The 20,315-nt window shown below is 48.2% G+C and overlaps 1 protein-coding gene across 2 annotated transcripts in view; it reads left to right on the plus strand.

The window, feature by feature from the left end:
* PARN (poly(A)-specific ribonuclease) overlaps positions 1–20,315 on the plus strand; it is a 1,047,754-nt gene that overhangs the window by 572,000 nt on the left and 455,439 nt on the right. For both annotated transcript variants that reach the window (XM_069647825.1, XM_069647826.1), the window contains exons 17-18: positions 208–318; positions 415–484. In XM_069647825.1, coding sequence (XP_069503926.1) covers positions 208–318; positions 415–484 — 181 coding nt within the window. The remainder of the gene's footprint in view (positions 1–207; positions 319–414; positions 485–20,315) is intronic.

The following is a 20,315-nucleotide window of genomic DNA, read 5'->3' on the forward strand; positions in this document are numbered from 1 at the left end:
ATCTATCTAGATGGGAAATGGAATCATTAGAAAGCACATTACTGGTGAGTAATCAATTCTTTACTTTTTTACTGAACATGTTTGTGTATTGTAGAATCTGCCAAAATGTGCCACGTAAGGAATGACGGGGGAATGTGGATGTTGAAGAGTTTATTTCCTGTTATCCGATAACTGCATTGCTTTTTAACTAAAACCTTTTTCCTTTAGTAAGTGCAGATGAGTTTCCCAGTTATGACACGTCTTCAGAACAGCTTCATGAAGCAGGATATGATGCTTACATAACCGGACTCTGTTTCATCTCCATGGCCAACTTTTTAGGTAAGTTGCATATGTATTTTAAAGTAATATTGGAAAAATGTTCTTTGCAGATTATACTGTGCAGGAAAATAATCATTTTTTTTCTTTTCTTTTAAGGATCATTCCTCAGTCCTCCAAAACATCATATTTCATGCACATCAAAACTTATTGGACCTTTTTTCAACAAGTAAGTCTTATTTGGGTCCCTTATAGTATTGGCAGGTGTAATTTGGGATCTAGCCCATTACACAAACCTTTGGTGATGGAAAGTGAGGTTAATTTGCATAATATATACTTCATGGTGGGATTGGTTTACATGCGATATATAGATTTACATGTTGCTTAACTATCAGAATGCAATCAATTTGAACAATTGCCACATTGCATGTTGTCTCATGGAAATGTGGCAAGTTAACGAGGCTTGGTAATCTCACTTCTGATACTTGTTAATCTGCTTAGAATCACCTGCTGTGTATATGGTCTGACATCCAGTGTTAACCGGCGAGTATTGCATCTTGTCTTTCGGGGACCGAAAGGTGACGTCGGCATAGGCGTGTCTGTTACACTAACCCTATCGAGACGTGTAGTGTACCCAAAATCCCTCACGCGCCGAGGTCCCTCAGATTGTTTTTTTACGCCCAGATAACTGGTCGCACTATAGCGGAGCTCTTACATAAGCGGCATTGTTCATCTTTATAGCGACTTTGTCGGTTAATCCCCCATAAATCACTTCGATGGCGATTAAGAACTTTGACGAAGACTGCGGGGATTTTCTACGGCAGTGGATTTCGGCACCTAAGATCCGGCGGCTGAGGCATCCACGTGGCCGGGCTCTCTGGCCGGCCTACACAGTAGGGAGAGTAGGGTCGGGTGGCCATATCTTTTGTTGTCTTTCCTCGTTCCCCTCTAGGTCTGGTCATCTTGGTTTATACCTTTCGCTATGGAAAGGACTCCATTTAGGTTCTGCCCTAAGTGTAGGGTCAGAGACCCGTGGAAAGACGAGCACAGAACGTGTAATTCTGGTCTCTCCTTAGATCATGCCGAGAAGCGGTGTGCGGCTTGTAAGCTCCTTTGGCCTATGACCCTTAAGCAGCGCCGTGTAAAGCGGTGGGCCGCGTACGGTATGTTGCGGGCTGACCCCTCTTCCCCCACCGCCACACCTGCCGAAAGTGACGGGGGCACCGCCAATGACCAAACATCTGTATCGGATGTCATAGACCTTGAGGCGGACACTTCTAGGTCTGCCACGCCCGTCCTCGACCCTTCAAGGCCTGACGCAAGTCTTGCTTCAGGGACAATACCCGGTTACAGGGGCGTACAAAAACCACATCACACTAAGCACACAACCCCACTACCGATTTTGATGGTTCCGTTGTGGTGAAGGCGCTGTCGAAAATTTCGGCGGATTCCTCTGATCGGGTAGATCAGCAGCTTTCCCGGCAGCCTGCGGTAGGTGGAAAATCTACCGATAGACCTTTGAACCCATTAACTCACACCGATTTGGCAGAGATTGAAGACAGCATCGCGAGAATTACTTCGGCAGTTGGGCTGGTACCTACTCCATCAAAACGCAGGGGACAGGCCGTGGACAAGTCTAAACACATGCCATGGTGCCGCGATACTCGCAAAACCTACGAGGACAGTCGGGAGTGTTTACAAGGAGAGGTAATTACTGACGGGCCCATTGGTCAGCACTCGCCCTCGAAAAAACTTGTAATGCAAGATAGCTGCACCATGCGAGGACAGTGTGCAGGATTCACATACTCCGGCAAGGATCAATAATCAGGACTCAGTAAATTGGCAAAGGGAAGTCCGTTTAATGATGCATACATCAGTTTATTGAAATCAGCAGCATCTCGAACACCTGTCTCGCCCCGACTTCTTCGAACTTCAGTACAACAGCCTCTTTTATGGGCAATCTTCGTCATCATTGACGTCCAAGTCTACAAAAAATCATCATGCAATATAATTGGTTGGGAAAGGTAACTTAAGTATAGGGGTTATATCTGTAAATGAAAATAAAGCATACGGATTGGATACCTCTTATCGGGTGGGCGTCTACGCCCATCCCTCTACACCACACGTGATTGACGTCACTACAAGTACGACGTCTCATTGGTTACAATGTCTATAGGACCCTAGATCACATGGTCCCTTGTGATTGGGCGAGTTACACCCCTAAACATAAATATCCACTTTAATTAGCAGCATGCAGAATAGACACCCTGGTGCCTAGTGTCCCAAGGTTCACCCTGCCTCCCTTCCATCAATCAGTGGTTTAGGCCTATGTGTCAATTAGTTGGCTGGGTATGGCCTCCGATCTGTAGTCTCTTATCAGGAAAAGTTATGGCACCCTCGGGTTTTGGATGACATCAGGCGGTGGTACATCTTCGCGCCTGTCTGGTCACGTGTTGGTCCACCGTGAATCTGCTTCAGTTTCCAACCTTTTCGTGCATTTGATTCTGTGTTTGCTTGGCCACCTGCATGGACCTCTCTTATCTTGACCTTCACGGGCAGACTGGCATGCTCTGAAGTTGGAGCCTCGTGAGCTCATGCTCACCTCCCCTTCTCTGGTTGACCTAGATTTCCCCGGCATGAGCCATCCTTTAAGTTTCGATCCCGCTCTTTTCCTCCCCCTGGGGCCTGGATAAGAAACTTGGCCAGTCAGTCCTTGGCCGTCTGGGAGTACTTCTGTTTATACAAAATGGAGTCGCACGTGTACATTGTGCTGTATTGAGGTAGACATATATAGTTGGCGCATGCTGCTCTATTCTTCTACTTAAGCATTGCAGGCGGTATCGATTACTTAGCTTCTTGCTTTTCAAGCTTATTTACACACGTTCAATAAGGCGGTTGTTTCCATCTTGTCTCATGGCACCATTCTCATACGTTTTTCAAAGTGTCTCTCCCCTTCGTCCATTACAATTATCCTTGCAGTTGTCGGTACTGGCATGCATAGCTTTCAGTAGCCACTTCTGGTTGTTCTCAGGGCTGCCCAGGCCCTTAGTCTATTTCCATTGGCCTTCCATTAAGGCCTTCGGGGTTTCCTCGTGGACAGTCTGTAAATACTCGTCGTTACCAATGGCAGGTACGGTTGTCTGATTGGGTACCGTGCTGCCCAGGGTTGCCTGGTTATGGGCATTTCAACAGGTATTGATCTTCTAATATACACAGGGCAGAGGCCCATTGCAGCCCTTTGTTGGATCAGCTGCTCCTCGTACGTCACATACCTTGGCGAGTACCTTACTGGCAACTCGCACTGGGGGGCAGGGGTGCAGGTCATATCTGGGACCTCCACTACAGGAGCCTCTGTCCAACACCCTTGGAGACAAATTTCGATGCCAAAGGGCAGAAGCCAACATTTTTCCACCTTTAGGCCCTTCTGGTTCCTCTAAGTGGACAAGGGAGAAATTCAAAGGTTGCATGGATCGGCTTGAAAGGATTGTCTCGCTTTCTGAGCATCCTTCCCCTAAGAGATCTCGTGGAGATCCTCTTTTAAGATCAGCTTCACGTTTCCTAGAAAATCCTGACTTTCAGCCCTCGGTCTCTGTCCATCATGAAAAGGTGGTCCAGATGGGCACTTATCAGGACATCTATAGCGAAGAAGACCCTTCCTGCAGGACTACACTGAGGACCAGGCGGATGCCATGGACAACTGGGAGTAAGCCCAGCAAGTGGAAAACGAGCCATGGAAGCTCCCCACGCAAGATGAGGACACTGATGTTCTATGCCTGGATTCTCCTCTATCCACCCCGGCTCTCCAGGCCTCGCCTGTAGATGACCAAATGGCCTTCAATGCCATTTTAAGGAAGGCAGCAGATCACTTTCAGATCACTACTCAAGAAGGCTGTACCCGAATAAGTATTTGTGGAGGACATTCTCAAGGAGAAACCCCCCTCAAGCCAAGCCATTCCCCTCCTAAATTCTGTTAAGATTGGCCCCCTCCCTGGTGATGCCACCTCAGACCCGGCCAGTGAACCCAAGAGTGGAAAAGCTATTTCGGCCAGTTCCTTCGGACCCTCAATATATTAAAGGCCACGCCACCCCAACTCCTTGGTAGTGACTACCACCTGGAAACGGCAGGAGTACCCCTTGCTACGGGAGAGGCACCTCCGGATAAGGAATCCAAGTGGTTGTACGCCCTAGTTAAGCGTGTTACCTCGGCAGCTGCATACGCCACACGCATACCGAATAACACCACGCTGCTGGCGAGTTATGCAGATGCACAATGGAACCTGGTACAAGTAGGTCACCAAGAGGTTCCTGAACCCGTTAGGTCCACGCTTCTCACCATTGTGGCCAAAGACATGCAGGTAAACCAGAATATAATCGAGAACACTCTGGACACTGTTGAGACAGCAGGCAGGTCTCTGGCCCAGGGCACTTTACTCAAGCGGCACGCTTGGCTTCGTATCTCAGGATTAAAGCCTGAAACACAGGCCGCTCTTATCAACAAACCCATAGAAGAGACCATTCTCTTCGGGAAAGCAGTCGACGATGCCCTGGAGATGGCTAAGAAAGAGCATGAGACTCTTAAGTCCTTGCAACAGATAACCCAGAAGCCTTCCCCCCCAAAGGGGAGGTGGTTCTCGTTGGTCCTTTCGGGGGCAGTCCCATGCAAGTCAGAACCACTACAGCACGGGAAACTATAACTCTGGACAAACTTCAGGAAGCCCCGTCTACTACCCACCAAGGGGTCAGTGACGCGCAAAGGCAGGGGTAGAGGCCCCCAATTACAGAGGAGCCGCAGCCTCTGGTCCGGAATGACCACCAGATCCAGGTCCCTTCCCATGTCACCCCGGTCGGGGGGCGTTTAACATCTTTTCTCACGCCATGGGAGGGGATAACTTCAGACCAGTGGGTTATAAAGACGGTCGCCCACAGGTACTGCATGGAATTTGCCCGACCACCACAGTTCAGACCACCACGCTCACGGCGCCTCTCACGGGACCATCTGCAGACCCTGAATCAAGAGGTGGAAGTGCTGCTGGGAAAGGACGCCATAGAAGCTGTCCCTAATCTTCAGGTAAACAAGGTTATTTATTTAGTGTACTTCCTTGTACCCAAAAAGGATCTCACCATGCGCCCTGTTTCTAGACCTGCGCCCAGCGAACACATTTATAAAACCTCAAAAGTTTCGTATGGTAACGCTACAGGAGGGGGATCCCACTGTCGAAACAGGGGGATCACATGGCAACATTGGACATGAAAGATGCATACTTTCATATTTCAATGTTGCCAGCGCACAGGAAAAATCTAAGTTTCATGATAGAGGACAGGCATTACCAATTCAAAGTGCTCCCCTTCGGCATCGCCTCGGTGCCAAGGGTGTTTACAAAGGTCTAGGCAGTAGCGGCAGCAAACCTGCGCAGACTGTCCGTCCCAGTTTACCCTTACCTTGACGACTGGCTCATAACAGGGGACTCTTACGACACATGCTTTTTGAACACCTAGAAGACCGTAGACCTTCTGTTCAGTCTGGAATTCGCCATCGAGAAAAAAATCCAGTCTAGTCCCCATCCAGTAAAACAATTTCTGGGGGCTCTAATCCGGACGAAGGACGGCCTCGTCTTCCCCTCCAACGAGAGGGTTCAGAACATGCTTTTTCAGATCCCTCAATATGTAGCCAGTCGGGAGGTGACGGTACGCAAAGCCATGCGTTTGCTAGGGATGATGGCATCATGCATATACTTGGTTCCCCACGCGCGGCTGCGCATGCGCCCCATGCAAGAGTGGCTCAACAGCCAGTGGTGTCAGGCCAGGGCTATCCAAGCTGTCCCAAAACATTTGGATGTGGGCTCTCAAACACAAGATGGTTCTGTTGTCCCAACACGTTCCAGGGGAACTCGATCTTCTGGCAGACGTGCTCAGCAGAGATTTCCCACTGCCCATAGAATACGAATGGTGTCTGCACGAAGACATTGTGTCCAACGTCTTCGCAGAATGTGGTTTCCCAGCGATCGACCTGTTCGCAACTCAGGAGAACGCCCAATGCCAAGACTATTCCTCCAGGTACCCCCAGAACCGCTCCAAGGGGAACGGTCTCTGGATAACATGGTCAGGGAAATCTATTAATGCTCTCCCACGGCCACCCCGCCCCCCGACTCCCCTACTCCACAAGGTAGTGCACAAGATGCATCAGGAACCAGTCACCATGATATATTTTTTATTTTTTTATTTTTTTTATTTGTTTTAAATCCAATCGGATTTTTTACTAAAGAGATGGCTGCGAGTCGAACAGTAGAAGTAAAACTAATCTTAGATTCTGAAATTAATTAAATTAGTTCCCTGATGTGGTTGAGACCGTGTTCGAGGCCTCGAGTGGAAGCGTCACTTTGATGTGTTGAATAATATTCACTGTAGCCAGCAACCATTTTGGTTCGTCTCCTCCTATCAGTTTGTACCAGCAGTTTTCTGTGTCTTGGAGGTTGAAGTTAGAAAAGGTGTTTTTCAGGTATATAGAGCGGATGTTGCATGTTGCTGGACAGTTCAGGAGTAGGTGGCGGATAGTTTGCTTTGTCGTTGGAGATTTACAAACACGGCAGCTGCTTGTTGTAGCCAGGCTTTTCAGACAAAAGTTCTGTGCCGGTCTACTTGGAAATAGTATGAGATATGTTTGTACGGTGTCCAGTTCCTTGAAAAATGGGGTGAGGTGACTGGCAAGCTTGTATTTATTTGCTGATTCAATGGTGTCTATCCAATCCTGTTCCCCATTAGTTCGTTTAAGTGGCAGCTGGTAGAATAGGGGATCCTGTCTCTAAATCGGCTATCTCAAGGTGGATTGTCAAATGCATCACACTATGTTGGTCTCTTGCTAAGAGAGAACTGCCATTCAAGCCTAGAGCACACTGCTCTGGGCACTGGGGCTTCCATAGCATTCATTGCAAATATTCCCCTAGAGTCCATTTGCAAAACGGCAACCTGGAGTGCTGTACTCACCTTTACAAAACACTATTGCCTAGACACTCATTCTAGGTGTGATTCTCAGGTGGGACAAGCATTATGAAGACATCTTTTCACTACTGTTCCTTCTCACAACCCACCTCCAACTCCATCAGAAGACCTGCATTACTCACCATAATAGCATTTCTGATGATTGTATTTGCTTAGATTCACATGCGCCCTCCCTACCTCCCCGCTCGGGTGGACGGAACATAGATGTCTTACTACTTTCTCTCTTCATATACTCACTCAGAATAGCCTGGGGCTCCCTCATGGCAGAAGAAATACAATCGGAGGGACCTCGGCGTGTGAGGGATTTTGGGTACACTACACGTCACAATAGGGATAGTGTTACAGACCTGCCTATGCAGACGTCCCCTTTCGGTCCCCGAAAGACAAGATGCAATACTCTGCAGTTACCACTGGATGTCGGACCATATGCACACCATGTGAATTTAAGCAGATACAATCATTAGAAATGCTATTACGGTGAGTAATGCATGTCATATTCATTTAGTTCCTAGCACATAACTATGTTTGAGGCTTCCTTGTGTTACCACTGCATTGGGAGGTGGGTGATTGGATAGGTCAAGCAAAGTAGGGCGGTGACTATGGGCACTGACAGATGAGTTCATAGCCAGGGCACAGGTACAAGATCAATTTAGATGAGATGTTCTGGAAAGGGACTTCCAGGAGTGTTTACGGTTAGCTGTGCCACCTCTTCCTGCCAAACCATTCGCCTTTCTAATGGATTTCATCCTCACACAGATTCCTCGTCTGATATATCCGAAATACCAGAGCAGTTGATCTTTGAAAACCTTTCTGCTACCAGTGGGCGCTGCGTGGCTCAGCGTTGGCTCTGTCCAACACAACTACGTGGCCAGCATCGGACATGTCATGACCCGTATATATTGAGGTGACACACCAAGTGACCTCGGTTCTTTTTTTCTGAAAACTCTGTTCACGTTGCAAGGTTGGGCAAGTCATTGAAATGAACATAGTGTTTTCCCAAAGACCTCTGGCTGCTGACAAATGTTGGTATCTGATCCCCATAGGATCTGTTTGTACTGCCTTGGGGAGGATCACGACACCCCAAAACTTGCCAGGTCATGAACACTAAGGCCCTTCAGGAGCATTCATCAAAACTTTGTTTACCTTTTTGTTTTTTTGCCACAGGGAAAAGGGTGAATCCATGCCTTCACAGTTGAGATAGCCGGGCATGGAGTGTCTGCCAGGACACAGATCCTAGCCTGCAAAGGGAAGAAAAAAGCACCATAAGTGGTCCTGCTTCTTCAGAGAAGAGTTGTTACTGATCGACGGACTCCCCGGAGGCGGCTAAATGGGTACCATTTCTGGCCAATCTTCCACAGCTGAGGAATGGGAGGCCTTTAGGCTGAAGATGCTCTACCTGTACGCAAAGGCACCTTTGCGGCCCTACGTGCTAAAGGCTGGCAGGGACATCTCTGGAGTAAACAGCCACATGCCAGGCTTTGGATCCTGAGAGCAAAGACCCTTCCCAACACAGACAGGCTCCGCCTTAGGACATGGGAACCTCCGCACTTGTGCAATCCTCTACTTCTGCGTCATTGGTGTCGAGGTGACCATCACATTTGCTCATCTCCTTATGAGACCTTTTATGTTGAAAATCGGTTGGCTTTTTGACGAAGGGCACCCCATTCCCTTTGCAATGGAACGCTTGTACCATGGAGAGGAGAGGGGCACTCCCCATACCAGTTTTATGGTGAGGGAGATGTGTTGGCACTGACCACCGCTCTTCAGGAAGCCAGTGGCTTGTCCTCCCGGAACTGAACATGCTGCTATTTCAGACTCCAGCAAGGCTCCAGGCATCTTTCCAATGCCCGATGGTGAAGGTGGTTGACACCGTAGGGTTGTCTTTCTAGACCAAATGTTCAGTATGAAGGACTGACCTCCTGGATGAAAGTCTAAAAAAGAAAGTTGCTGCCTTTCGGTGTGCCAGTGGAGGGCCAGATGCTAGAGGGCTGGGAAAAACGTGCCTCGTTTTTGTGCCAGCTCTCCTCCCTGTCAATTGCCGCCTGCATCCCTTTTCATCCATGCCTCCCCGAGAGCGAGGTAGTTCAAGCTACCACCCTACGGACATCCACTTTCCCTTCCCTGCCTGTGGACCAAGAAAGTAATAGATTTGACGCATGGTGGAAGGTCTTCACTTCGGGCAATCTTTCCTTACAGCAATTACCACCTGTGCCCTGGCCGAATTTCCTTTGGGCGTTTGGCCTGCGATTTATTAGTGCAGCTGAACATCTCCCATAAGGTGTGAGGTAAGAGCATGGATGCTATATGCCAACTCCTCCAATTGGGACTGGATACAGCTGACTGCGTGGGGTGTGCAGTGACCACTGCCGTGGTTGTCAGACATTCTTGGATGAGAACATCCAGGTTTGTACAGGATATGCAAGTGAAGCTCCTGGACATGCCCTTTGATGGACATAACTTCTTTAGAGCAATAGCTGATGAATCATTGCAGAGGTTACAGTCCTGTAAAAGGCTAGTCCTTAAGCATGGCTGTTTAATAACCACCAGCAGAAGCCAGCAGACCTGGTGGTTTTCAACCCTTTGAATGCTATGCCACTCGAGGGAGAGGCCATATTGCCCATGGTAGGCAACCAAGTCATTGCTACCCTATGGGTATGGGTCGTGGTAGAGCTGGTATTGTCTCCTCCACTGCCACCCCTTTGCGAAGCCTATGTAAGGAACACTTCATCCACAAATTGGCTGTGACCGAAAGGATTTCCCAGCTCCAATCGGAGTAGTTCAGCTCCAGGTCTGATGCTTTGGCCTTAAAGGTTGACCAATCCGGTTATGCTTTTTCTTTCTTTCTGTGGCCACCTGGAGAGGTTATTATGTGGAGCCCAAATGAGCTCCACATAATAACCTATAATAACTACAAATACAATAACAGCTGCTGCTGTCTCTTGGATTTGGGACCAGCTTTACTTTTCCTGGTGCAAGCAGGTACTAGGCCAACTCGGTCTAGGTGGATTGTCAATGTTTTTTCAGTGCTCTGACCTGACTGACAGTGTTTTCTGAGCGTTTCAAGGCCCATTCCACCGGAGACTTGACAGCTTCTTTTGCTTTGCAGATGGGTGATCCTGCTGTATACATCTGCCAGAAAGCTATGTGGGTTTCCCCACCCACTTTCTTTAAAGACCTTGTCCCAGTCAGGAGATTACATCTGTGCCTTTTTTCTGTGCACTAAGCATGCTTCAAGGAAAACCAGTTGACATTGTCGGTCAGAGAACTCTTTTTACTTAATATATCAAAATATCTACTCCTAAACCTGCTCGGGGCGAGGCTGCACAGACCTTTATACGAAGATGCTGTTGACTGACCCACATTGCATCTGTTTGTGGTGTGTAAGTGTTGACCATGGTGTTGCAGAGTATGGTTTGTGTCAATCTATGACCGTGCATGCTCTTAGTGGGAGATTGCTTGATTAGTTCTGGGGTGTTCAACTTTGAAGTCCACAGGAAATATGCCCTCCAAGCACAAGTACTGGGAGGATAAGAGCTCTGATGACCCCAAAAAAGATGTCTCCAAAAAGACCAAAAAGAGGAGCAAAAAAAAACACAAATGCTTATACTTCAGAAGCAATTTCCGGCATTCTTCCAAGCAGTGGAAAAGACAACAAAGGGACACGTGGCTTGAGTCTTCTCCGGACAGAGAACCAGTAAAGTTTCAGTCCAAAACCTCTCCTCTGAACCATGTAAGCAATTTAGTCTCCAAGTGATGTACATATTCGCAAAGGCAGTACCGACTGCTCAGTCTTCGGCACCGAAAACACAAACTGAACCGTCAATGGATTGCCTTTCTCCCACAGATTCCTCATCAGATATGCATTCCAGCGCCGGCTGCTCAGAAAACATTTAGACAGGGGGCATAGTGCGCCTCAACTCGGCCGTCCATCCGTCTCCATTCCTTTTTTCTGCACACTCCAAAGACACTGCTCACGGAACAATTCTCTCACGAGAATTTTTTCAACCGACGAATTTGTCATTTGTTCGATACGATTTCGATACCATGTCCACTCCCAAGGCGGTCAGGCTTCAAGCGCTGCAAGGACTGCAGTTAAAACATTTTCCCATTAAGCGGGCGCTGTTGCGCAGGTACGTGTTGGTTGCCTGATCGCAGAGCTCCGATCCGGGCCACATCCTGCATTTAAATTCATCCATATCAGAGCCACTCAGCGATGTGAAACATTACAATCCTTGCCTATAAAAGGTCAGAGAATATCTGGTGAAACTCTGCAGTCAGCCCGATCGTAAACAGTTGAGAAATCCTCTCGTACAGAACAAGCGGGGACACTGTGGAGCGACAGACGACCACGAGAACCATGTGGTAATGTGTTGGTAGGGGGGAACTGTACTCTGCAGGCCACAGAGGGGTTAGAACACGACGGGACGCCTGCCACACTGTGTAGCACACCGCACGGTGCCACTCCCCGGAGCAGGATTCTGCAGTCTTTGATTACCAAGTCAGGGACCCCATGTGCAGCACAAACCGGCTGATCCTCCGGGAGCATTGATCGATAACGTATCCTGCGGCTCTTCGCCTACAGCCGTGCAAGGTTTGCGTTGTACTGCTGACCCATAGTCGGAGGCTGGGCCTGACGACCGGTTAGCCTCTTTGACCCCGCAGAGAACCCAGGGGTTGGTGTCCACTGCTGCATGTGTGCGCCTCTGGTCGCAGTGTGACCAGGTTCAGTGGTCTTGGCCAGTGTGGCGCAGAGGACACCGGGGACACCGGCAAAGACGCTCGCCAGCTTGGATCAAAGCTGCCACCTCTCCCGCCTCCTGGAGCTACACCATCCAGCTCAGAGGCAGCCAACGACTTGGTGACGGCCTGCAGGCAGCACCCATCGACGAGCCTCATCCGCACAATGGCGGAAAATGCAGCCGTCCCTCGCCTGTCTCTTGGCCCGACTACTGCCTCTCCTACAGACCACCATGAATGTACATTCAGTCAGCCAAGGGCATCATCGTTTACTCCCATACGTACCCGACACTGTATGTACAGTGATCGCAGATCATCCAGCAAACACAAACTCCTGGTCTACCTGGACCAGCTAGGTCGCGTCTTTGTCCTGCGTGGGTGGAGGCCATAAATCCAAGGGACGGCGGTGGGGGCCCCGCTCGAAGCTGAGTGAATGCAAATAACGTGATTGGCACATCAACTGAACCATAATACAGAACTTTCAACACTGAGCCTGGCATAACGGCAGTCATCCGCCTAAAAACATGGGAGGGCACACTCCTTCCCAGTGAACGCAGCACACTGTATACCAAACATCTAACTACAGCTGCAGGGTGCAAATCCAGAGGGATCTAAGTGGCCTGGACCTCCATCAATTGCCCTGTGAAAGCGGACTCCTTGCTGGGAATACCTAACACAACGAGAGGAGCAACGCTCGACACCCCCACGTGTTTCCAGCACCATACGCATAGTGCAATCGACCATCCTAGTTAAACTATAGCCCCTGCTATGTATGGACCAGTGCAGTCCTGACCCATGCGGCTGTGACCATAGACCCATGGGACGAGGGGGAACTCGTAAAGCTGCAGTTGTCTGCCCCCTGCATATAATATAATTAGCACACCAGCAGAAACATGCAAGAGATCCCCGATGCTTTCTCCTGTGCAGTTACAAACATCCTTCTGACAATGTTGGAGAGCACAATCCATTCTGTTATACGAGGCAAATTGCACATTGAACGCTTATTAAAACCGTGAAGTTGGTATTCACAACCGTCCATGCACGCCAGAACATCACCAATTGCTCTGTAAATACTAGTGCCTAGCTGTTGATATTCTGGGCCCTAGAGGTACAATTCAGTGGACATTGTGATCTACATCCCCAGCTAAACCCGCTGAGGCTGGGATCCCCGTTGCGCCGGGCCTGGCAGAAGCCCCTGATCGGGTGGGCCACTCTATATATCTCAGCCAAAGAAGGCCAGCATAGGGCCTCTGACCTACGTGAACTGGCTGAAATCCCGTCATTGATCCTCTAATATCAAGACACACACTGTTGATCTTGGTTTTGTGGCAGCATTCCCCTTGTTCTGCCGGGAGCCAGACGCACAACAAATACTGAATCCTTTATCAGACGCAATTTAGGGGTTAGACTGTCGGCGGAGATATACATCTCTGGCACTGAAAACGCAATAAGACGATACACCACCAGGGAAACATCCATATCTACCCCGACTTTGTTACAGGAGTGCAGGCACAAAGGACATCGTATGAGCAAGTGCAGAGGCAACTCCTGCTGCGCCGAATCCCATATGGACTGATATTCCTGGCTAAAATGCGGCTACAGCACAGTGGCAGAGTGCACTTCTTTGCGAACCCTACGGCAGCCATGGACTATATTGAGGCCTCGATCCCAATGCCACCACAACAATCAAGGAATAGACCAGAATATGAGCCTGCGACCCAATGAGGAGAGAAGAGACCCAAAAGACTGAATGTTGTAAATTGACATATCCTTTATATTCATTGAAGAGTTAAGTGAATGTATGGCACTGATGCTTACATGTGAGTTGATGCTTAATCGGTGGTGACCAGCTGCGGCAGTTGCGAGGATGTAGCATTCGCACCCCGGAAAGGTTCCAAAAGGGGGGGGGGGGACATCATGATGTTGTGGCTGATGGTGCAGGTGGGATGAGAGGGAGGGGTGTTACAGATGAACCTGCCAATTCCAGATGAACCTGTAGGGTTGGAGGTAGGGGTTAGGAGGGCCTGTTGTGTTCGGGTTTTAAAAGCAATGGCCATGGTGCGAAGAACAATACGAGATATACAATACGAGATATACAAGTGCAAGTAATGATAGTGATACTTATGGCAGTGACAAAGGGCACGCACACTTCTACAGGCACTGGGCTGAAGTTTAAGTTACTTACCTGGAATGTCAGGGGTCTCAACCCGTGAAAGGCGAAAAGGGTGGGCACATGTGTTACGACATATTCCACAGATCCTAATGCTCCAAGAAACTCATGCGTTAAAGAAAGTGAACAACAACTTTATTGCCAACTGGGGCCCACTCCGATATTATACGGAGTATTCCACACAAGCCAGGGGAGTCCTTGCACTTATTCACCGTCCTTTAGGTTTTCGATATACGGGAAGCCAAATGGACCCGCAGGAACGATATGTGTTGGTGTGGGACGAAATAGCAGGCAGCCCAACGATATTAGTGAATACCTACAGCCCCAACATAGACGACCCAGAATTCTATCAGACTGTGTTGGACATGCTCAACCCACTGGACGAAACATGTATGTTTTTGGGAGGGGACTTTCATGCAATTCTTAACTCAGCCATAGATCGATCATCCGACAGCCCCGGGGTGCTCACGAAGTCGACTGATGCCCTACTCCAGATATTACTACAGCTATCACTAACCGATGCCTGGAGGACTCTTTGCCCACAGAACAAACAATTTACATATTACTCCACGGTACACGACTCTGAATCTCGAATAGATTACTGGCTGCTGTCCACTTCATTCTTGAACATGGTGCTGAGCTGTGAGATTCATCCACGCATGCTCTCCGACCATTCCTCCGTCTCATTGTGTCTCCGATACCCCCCACCATGCTAAACGCTGGAGGATGCCCTATAATATCCTCAGAGACCCCAATGTGTCTGAATCACTGCAAACAGAAATCGCAGAGTTCTTTGATCTTAACAAAGGCTCTGTTAGCGCTCATGCAACGCTCTGGGAAACCTTTAAGGTCTGGGTTAGGGGAATTCTAATGGCCAAAACCACTGGTTTACTCAAAGCAGTTAGGAAGGAACTAGGCCAGGTAGAATCCCAGCTACGGGAGCATGAGGAAAGCTACAGCACTACACACAACAAGGAGATCCTAGCAGACATAAACTATTGAGAGACTTTCAAATTGGCTTATAAAGAAGTGTTATGCATGGCTACCCCGATCAGAGCTCGTAGATGCAGGCAGGGGGACAAAGCTGGCAAATCCCAGGCTAATATGTTGAAGATAGAGAATTACCATAACCCCATGGCCTGTATCCAGGCGGCAAGCGGCACGGTGGTGACTCAAGAAAAAGACCAACTATGAATTCACCCAGTTCTATTTGACACAGTTCTTCAACTGCGACAAAAGTTCAATGGAGGAGACTTAGAAATATCTAAGTAGTCTAGGGCTCCCTGTGCTGCCACCCGAGGCTAGACACGCCCTAGATTTACCAATCACTCAAGAGGAAATGGTAGAGGCCATTAACGCCTTGGCGTCAGGTAAAGCCCCAGGAACTGATGGTCTGGGAATTGAACTATATAAATAATGCCACAGGAAACTAGCCCCCATCCTCTTGAAAGTATGGGAGGAGCGTATGGAATGGGGCATACTCCCAGAATCAATGTGGGAAGCTATTATAACTAGATTATTAAAACCACATCGACCCCCACATGATATTGGGCTCCTATAGACCCCTTTCTTTGATAAAGACAAACTAAAATATTCGCCAAGATTCTTGCCGCCAGATTCCTCCCCCATATGCCCAAATTGGTGCTCCCAGATCAATCCGGCTTTATCCCCATGAGGTCTACTGCCCTCAACCTCCGTCTGTTTGGGGGTGATGGCACAGATATGCCCGAAGGCAAAGGCCACGGTAGCTGCCTTAGACGCCGAAAAGGCATTTGATTGTTTCCTGGAAATACCTATTCCTGGTGCTTGACTGTTTTGGGATGGTGTCCATACTTTTTATGATGTGCTTGGCTCCTATATAACAGCCCTGGAGCAAGAGTCCCCACGAACCACACCCGATCTGCACTATTCCTCCTTGGGAGGGGCACACGGCAGGGATGTCCCTTCTCCCTCATCCTTTTTGCCTTAACAGTAGAACCAATGGGCGCTTTTGTACGCAAAAAACATGGGCACAGGGGAATCAAGATGACAGGCCCTCTGCAAATATCACTTTATACAGATGATACCCTCCTCTATGTCCGTGACCCGGAACTGAATTTGGAGCCCATTATGAAAGCATACATGAATTTGCACGATACTCTGGATACAAAATTAATAATTCAAAGTCAGAACTATTCCCATTTACGCCTGCTACTGATTGCCCTCCGAATATTAATGGATTCAAATGGGCACCGATCCGAGCTCGCAACCTGGGCATCATGGTGTCAAGGGAACAACCAACACTATATGCCGATAACCATGATACTTACCTACAGTTGTTAGGTGTGAAGCTACAGCTGGGGGCCAAGCTTCCTATATCTTTCTACGGGGGATAGGGGGGGGGGGGGGGGTTTGCTCTCCTGAAGATGGTGGTCCTTCCCAAACTCTTATATTTTGGCAATGTTCCCGTATGGCCTGGCAGGGTGTTCTTTACTAGACTCCAATCCCTGGTTACTGCTTTTGTTTGGGGGAACTGGGGTTGCAAGGATGTAATGGGAAGAATTGGTGGACCCTTTGCGAGTGGTGGTGTCGCTGCACCTGATTTAGAGCTTTATTTAACGGCACGGCCCAGTTTGCTAAGTATTGGTATGACCAAGATGACACTGCCACTCACATACCACTGGAAAGATATGGAGCGTCCCCCCACCGAGCTTCGCTCTGTTATATTCAGCACACACCACAAAGATTCCTGTAGATTCGACCCGGTTAGCGTCACCGCTCAAGCCTGGTCCAAAATCTATAAAAGGATTGACAGATACCATATGACTCAGTGGCCCCACTTTGGAGTTTCTTCCGAATCTCCCCATCTTTGAGGCCCTACAGAGAACCTGGGACCCAGATAAAGAGTTGAAAATGCCAGACATGTACCCACAGAGGGCAATTACATAAGTCTGGATGCTTTTGTGGGCACCATTGGGGGAGGGCAGCTGAAACTACTGCAATATCATAGCATGAGGGCTGCTTTCGGTAAGAGATGGCCGATGTTCCCTCAGGAACCTGTCAAACATGAGTGTATACATGCTGTTACATCCAATGCTGGCATGAAAACCGGTATATCCAAGCTGTATAACCTAATACAATCTCATACCTAATCCCAGAACACCATCAAAGCGACATGGGAGTCAAACGTGGGAACATCTATAGGTGAGAAACAATGGTGCAAATATTGCCAACTGACAAAAACGTGTCCCTGAATGCCGGCTTGTGCCTAATCCAGTTTAAAATCCTGAATCAGTTACATTACACCCCTGTAAAAATACCCAAATTTACGCAACACTGTTCTGGGGAATGTGCAAAATGTGGCGGCCCGCAGGCTGATACTTTTCATATGTATTGGACTTGTCCCTCGATTGCTGTGTTCTGGGGTAGGGTTGCTGAGATTATTGAACAAATAGCACAAATCCCATCCTCCCTCGCTCCCCTGAAATATCTGTTCAGAGACATTGGTATGCACCTCGACTGACTACTTTCTTCGATAATTAACATTTGTAAATGAATGTGAATAACAATTTGTACTGTCCAGGCCCATTATGAATTGTCCCAAGGACATTTGGGCCCTTTTCAGAAACTATTACGCAGTATGGAATCCAATATAAATGACAAATTGCTGTTGGAAATACTATGCACTGTGAATGTACATTCTTGTAATATGTGATTATTGACATGACCGTTCAATAAACAAAGTTGGGGGGGGAAACAATGTCCATTATGGACCCACATGGCATCTGTGTGTGGTGCCTCAGTGTTGATCATGTCACTGAGGACCGTGGTTCTTATAGGAAGATGAACCCGAAATGGCTGCAGGAGAGTGCTGCAAAACTTGTCGTATGCCGGCCCCCCCATCTAAATCTCCAGCCCGCTCGACCACGTTGTCGTCTGAGCCCGATACAGAGGGGTCTACTCCTGAAAAGGATAGGCATTGGAAGAAAGCAAAGAGATATTCCTCTTGCTCCCATAAAAAGATAAGGTGTCATTAATGTAGGCATGGATCCGATTCGTCAGATGAACCCGGTAAGTCTTCAGGGGGCCTACATTCAAGCAAACTTACACATAAAGAGGTGGGGTGGGGGAACAAGGTATTTATACTGCTCCACCTAACTTGGGAAAACCTTAAAGTACTATACAGAGAGTTTGGTGGACAGTGGAGTAACAGTCAATCTTCCAGACCAGGGGGTTATCACAACCCTGAGGTAAGGAATCAAACGGGCATGTTATCACTGCACAATACGCATTAAAAAAAAGACATTCTAATGAATATTTTATTAAATTTGTTAACAATGATTAAAAGTAAACACCTTCAAAAGGCTGTTAATATTCAGCAACACAATACAATATGCGAAAAGTAAACGAGGAAAAACTCAGAACCCAATACACGGAGACAGTAAGAGTGGGGGGAACAACCTTAAATCTGGTTCCACATTCAGAATACCGAAAAAATCACTATCAAAAAATCACACAAGACAAAAAATGATTAACCTACATTAAACTCCACTATACTCACTAACGCATAGGGACTCACACTGCATCATACCCAGTTAGCCCAACATGTTTCATTCCTCATACAATCACATCACATACAGTAAAGGGAAATTTATCAGGGGCGTGTATTAAGAAAAAAATAACAATTCCCAATAAAAAATGTTTGTGCAATTTTGAAGGCTAAAAAAAGGCCAAAAAAACGTTTTATAAATGCAGAGTTTCCCGGTCGATGCCGGGTCCAACCAATAACACACCCTGTTAATGTAATGTGGCGGTTAGACACTGGAAGAAGTGAGTAAGAGCAGCTAGTTTGCTGCTTTAGCCGTCAACTTGGCCACAGATCCAGCGGGAGGTAGATGCAACACACCTTACTTGTGGTTATCAAGCACGGGCTAGAGCGTGCTGCACATGGAGAGACAACTTCGATCGAAGTGGTAACACCGATCAGGCTCAGAATTATACTGTATAGTCAGCCTAATTAAGCCTGCAACCGGTTACACCGCAAACTCGAGAAGGGAACTTCCAAGGACACGTCGTCATCAGTTAGCAAAGCTGTCAAACAGCCAATCCAAACGTCATCGGGTCAGTAAGCCTAAACTGCAGCCGCTGTAGATATGCAGTCGGAGGTTCGTAATAACTCCTCTGGGCAGACCAAACTCTCCGAGCACCTACGATGTAATCCCAGAACCGAGCCTACATACAAGGCCTAGTGAAAGGCTTTCAAAGAGCAGATATTCATGTTTCAAAAAGCAGCTTCAGGTATGAGTGATCTCTCCAAGCAGCATGCTTTGATGGCTCAGTGGCACCTGGTAACCCCAAACTCGGCACTGTGTGGCTAGTACGCCCTCAGTGCCGGTGGTTGCCAGTGTACCCCCCCAGTATCGAAGGGTCTTTCGGCACCGGTTGACACAGGACCATAGGTATTGGCACTGATAGCCAAACGTTTGTACGTCCCGCAGTCAAGTTTTTCAACACAATGGCGACGCATTTCAATAATGACAACCGGATGCCATTTGGCGTCGACCCTGCTTATGCTGGCGCTGGAGGCAGTCACCTTTTCGCTGATAAGTGAATTTGGTTGCCTTTGCTGAGGGCCTCCATGATGCCAGTGGTCTGGACACCTGATTGGAGACGCAGCAGGCTCTTCCTTATGGGCATGCAAATGCCAAGTAACGTGCCACAGTGGTACCCTATGGTAGTAGGCACCCTAGGTTGGAGTGCCCCAGCCAGACTTTGTCAGGTTACGACCTCAAGGACATTCTGGAGGAAGGGCCCTCTACGGAGAGGGGCATGCCATTTAATGTGTTTATTGCTGACCCCTTCACCACCTCATGGCAGATACCATGCACCATTCCCCCAGTGAATTCAGACTTCACAAAGAAGTATAGGCGGGCAAGGCAAGACCCAGTTTATCTCTGGATTCTTCCAATGCCAGAGGGATTAGTGGTGCAGGTGGACACTTAACACTAGGTCGGCCGCATCCAGATCTATACTCCTTGTGGCTAGGAAAGGAAAGAAGGTTGATGTTCTAGTCAAGAAGGTGTTCTCTTCGGGCAGCATGTCCCTTAAGGCAGTTAATGCGTTCTGCGTGTTAGCGGTCCACGTGCCAAATGTGTACTTTGAAATTGGGGAAGCCGCA

This window comes from Ambystoma mexicanum, chromosome 2q (genome assembly GCF_040938575.1).
Source record: "Ambystoma mexicanum isolate Mex_15411 chromosome 2q, UKY_AmexF1_1, whole genome shotgun sequence".
Taxonomy (NCBI): Eukaryota; Metazoa; Chordata; class Amphibia; order Caudata; family Ambystomatidae; genus Ambystoma; species Ambystoma mexicanum.